At 46.1% G+C, this 4224-nt stretch overlaps 1 protein-coding gene across 1 annotated transcript; it reads left to right on the forward strand.

Annotated features, from left to right (window-relative positions):
- Positions 1–293: 293 nt before the first annotated feature.
- On the forward strand, positions 294–3531 carry LOC127342017 (uncharacterized). Its single transcript, XM_051367955.2, has 5 exons — positions 294–1101; positions 1193–1264; positions 1347–1411; positions 1906–1990; positions 3298–3531. Exons 1-4 carry the CDS (start codon positions 1012–1014, stop codon positions 1985–1987), a joined length of 309 nt encoding a protein of 102 aa, XP_051223915.1. The 5' UTR covers positions 294–1011; the 3' UTR covers positions 1988–1990; positions 3298–3531.
- The last annotated feature ends 693 nt before the right edge of the window (positions 3532–4224 follow it).

Genomic DNA, 4224 nt, shown 5'->3' on the forward strand with positions numbered 1-4224 from the left:
ATGTAACGACCCAGGGTAACACCCATATTAGAATTGCTTGTTCTTTTTTTTGTGCATCATCATGCATATGCATCATATCATCCATGGTTTCACAAAATAAAATAAAAACTATTTTTATCAACCTTAAATATTTTGTTTTCCCTCTCATATGGTTTTTATAATAAACCTCCTCCTTCTACTCATTTAACAAAACCACCATATCTAATTTACAAAATAAATAAAATGTTCTCAATTGTTTTCTATTTCAAATAAAGTTTGGTTTCTGGTTTGTTTTTAAATTTAAAACAGTTTCAAAAATAAGGAGAAAAGGTTTTAAAAACAAAACCCTAACCCCTCTGCCAGGCCACATCTCTTCCCCAGGCCTTTTTCTTCCCCTCCCCGAGCAGCCCATCTCCTTCCCTCCACCTCTGGCCCAATCCGGCCCTCTTCCTCCTCAGCCCGTACCCCTTCGCTTTTTCCCTTCCTTGTCGTCTATCCCAGGACCGAGCACGAGAGAGAGGTGACTGCCTCCCTTTTTCCCCATGGCGTGACGCCGTGGTCCTCCTCTCCACCGAGCGCCCACCTTCACCTGCTCCCTCCTCCTTTAAATCCCTCTCCATGCCTCCTCCAAACCCTAGCGTTCCTCCCTGCCTCGCGCCGCCAGCATCTCCCTCGTTTCTTCTTCTCCCTCACGAAACAGAGAGAACCACCGGTGCCACCTCACAGCGACAACCATGGCACCGCCGCTACCGGCCGCCCCTCGCTAAGCCGAAGCCACCAGAAGATGCGCCTTGTCCCCCTCTTCATCTTGGTGCAAGGAATCGAGCCGGGGCTCGCTCAATCAACGGCAAATTCGCCGATTCCTCCTCCGTCTCCGGCGAGATAGTCCTCAATTCCGGCCACCCTCGTCCTCCTCCGGCCAAACCGAGCACACCACCGGCTTCCTCATGTTCAGCCGCATCTCCGACGCCATCTCGCTTCCTCTGGTTCGCCCCCAGCCATCGAATCCTCCTTTGACCAGAGCTTTCCGCCATGGATGTGTATGTTCCAAATCTTCACTTCGTTTTGGCTCAAAACGTAGTGTGCCTCGTCATAATCAACATCAGCTACAGCAGTCCAGTGGTTTGTTCCTTGGCCCTTGATGTGGAGATCCTGTGTTCGAATCCTCAATGTTTACAGCTAAATCCAACCTTTTTCCCCTTTTGTGCTTCAGATCTCGTGGCTGGATATGCTTCAGTTTATGCAGAGCCGTACAAAAATCAACAATATCAGCCCAGCACAGTTGGTTCGTTTCTTCCATATGCAGCAGGAGATCCTGTGTTCAAACTCCAGCAGAGTCTAAATAATCCAGCCTTTTTGTTTCCCAGATCCGCCAACGGGCTTCGACCCAGATTGATCCGGCCCAGCAGCACCAGCTCGCCAGGCGCTGCAGGTAGCAGCCCAACACCCTGTCCGGACCCCCTCTCTTTTATTGTTGTTCAATTCTTTTTCAAAATGGTTAAAACCATATCTTCTAATCCGTGACTCGAAATAAAATGTTTTATATATGAAAATTGATTAGAAAAATGAGAGGAACATTAATATGCCAACCATTCATCTGTTTGCATCTCGCATCATGTCGCTCGTTCATAGTCGTGCATATTCACCTTACATATATGCGGAGTATTTTGGATTTCCAACTAGGGTCTTCCCCGCTCCGTTTAATATTGAAGTAGCGCACCCTTGCCATGTTGTGCCATTCTAATCAACACTTAACTTTGCCGGTAGAAATACAACACCAACCTAATTTGCTTGTCCGGGGTTCCGACTCCGATTAAATTGGATAAGTTGCATCGCCGCATCATATTTGCCATGTCATGCATATCATATTGATCATGCTGATTCTTCTTCCGTAGTTATAAGCTTTGCATCCGATGTTTGTTGTAGCATTTGCTTCTTCCCGGATAGGATCGCGAAGTGGTGCGGTGAGATACGACAAGTTCTCCGGATGTTCCTCGGCAAGCTTTAACAGGCAAGCATTTCCCCTATACTCTTGCCCCTGCAGGAGTCGCTCACCTATTTTATTTTGCCTTCTCCCTCCTGCTATCCTTAAGTTGCGTTCTTGTCACGTGTCCTTTCCACCTGTTACCTCAAGAAGCCTATATTGCCTCCACCAACCACCTACAGCTATTGTTTGGTTTCGGGTCTGCCTTGCGAGTCGTAGTGCATGCTAGTGCTGTTTTATCTCCGTACCGTTGTTGTTATCTTATCGGGTTATATGTTGGGAAGAATCATGGTTAATTTAGTTGTTGATAATTGTTTAGCGGAGGCATCGGTGGGTCAGCTGCTCGTTTTGTGACGGCTCACTTGTGTTTCCTAAATATCTTAGGACCCCGAGTTCTTGTTATCTGTTCCGAGACTGAGCGCTCTAACCACACGTGGGTATGCTTACCGGGTCTCCCCTCGACCACTGCCGGAATCTACAGCTTTGTCCAGTGGCCACAACTAGTTTGGATGTTTGTTTTGTTTCTCCCGGGCGTGCAAGCATGTTTCTTTGTGGTCAGATGATATGATGTTACTTTTGGGGAAGCCGTGAGTGCCTTGTAACCCCGTTGTCTCTTGCACGCTCGTAGGTGCGGTCCGCATTGTTAAGAGGTCATCCTCTAGTGGGCTCTGATCCTCTTAGCCGTTCTCGCAACAGCTAGGTCCGCGTCGGAGTTTCGATCGGGCTCTGAAACGGGTTAAACTTAGTTAGGTGGCTTCCTGGACATTGTTGTAGTGAAGGAGAGTGCGTGTCGTGATATCCACCTGTCGTAAGTGGGTTGAGCGTGCGTGTGGGCACATTTGGGCACCCCTGCAGGGTTACAATCTTATCGATAAGCCGCGTCCGCGGTTATGGACAACTTGGAGCTGTATGACTTGACCATAGACAACTTACACCTGTTGTTTCAATACTAACAACTTGCGTAGTAAGATAGAACAACTCAAATAATAACTGGTTAAAACTTGACAACCGTGTGAGTGCCTTTGTAAGTACTTCTTTGCGAAGGGGGAAAGTATCGGCTGTGTTATGTTTGCAGAGTATAGAACTGTTAGTTTATGCGCTCTCTCATCTTCTCTGATTAGACGAATATTGTAGAGTGTCTCTATAGGTTTTTAGTGCTTGCGCGTTGCCGCTTAACCCCACCATATTGCCTATGACGTTCCTCTTGCGTCCTCTAAGTCCCCTGCGTGCCTCAAGTACAAAGGACGACTGGTTGACGAATGCTTATACGTCTTGAAGTCTTGTTAAGTACGAACCCGTACTTATTGCTGCTTCTACGGGATATAACTGGGCAGGTATGAAGATATGTTCGATGAAGACGACGTTAGCAAGGTTACCCTTCCGGCTTGGCCTGGGCAGGGTTATGGACGCCACTGGTTATCTTCAGGACTCTTAGTCCAATTTGTATCTTGTCCGTACTCGGACGTTATCGATCTTCTGTATGATTTGGATCTTTGTATTGTATATTTGTATCTTGACTCGTTGGAGTCGTTGTTGTAATATATGTATCTTGTGGGCTCTATTGTATACCTGTTGTAATGTTACTACTCGTGGTAATTCCTCTGGCATCACGTGTGCTTTGCCGCGCACGTCGTGTCGGAGGGCGTGTCGGAATCGATATCGTGCGGATTTCGGCGGGATCGCTGGGATCCTCAGGGTACCGGTTCCGGGGCGTCACAGCATATATAGGAAGTTTGAGCAAATTTGAAACCAACCAAATGAGGTAGAAACAAATCAAAAAAAAGTTGTGAAACATGTGCATGGAGCCATCACATGACATGTACTTACTACTAACAAGTAAAAAATATAAAACCCTATCATACATAGAGGTTTGGGGTGAAGAGTTATTATTCACACACATATAGAATAAATATGGACTACTTTTGGCTTTCTACCCATTAATTTGAGCAAGCTTCATGCAGTGTCCACTTCAAACTTGACAACATTGGAACCATAGCTGCTTGAGTTCGCCTCGCTAGCCTCTTCCCATATGTAATCTTAATTAATTGGTTACACTACGAAAACCACAGTCAACTTCTGAATAATGCATGCATTGCCCCCCTTTTGCACATATGCAACTTTGCAAAGTAGGGATTTTTGGTTTACCACACATTAGTGTGTTGTTTTCTTTTTATTAGGACCCATGTTTGGTAGCCACATTTTTCCAAAGCCAAAGTGTGGTTAGCAACAAAAAAAAAGCTAGTATGGCTAGCCACCAAATT

This window comes from Lolium perenne, chromosome 3 (assembly GCF_019359855.2).
Source record: "Lolium perenne isolate Kyuss_39 chromosome 3, Kyuss_2.0, whole genome shotgun sequence".
Lineage (NCBI taxonomy): Eukaryota > Viridiplantae > Streptophyta > Magnoliopsida > Poales > Poaceae > Lolium > Lolium perenne.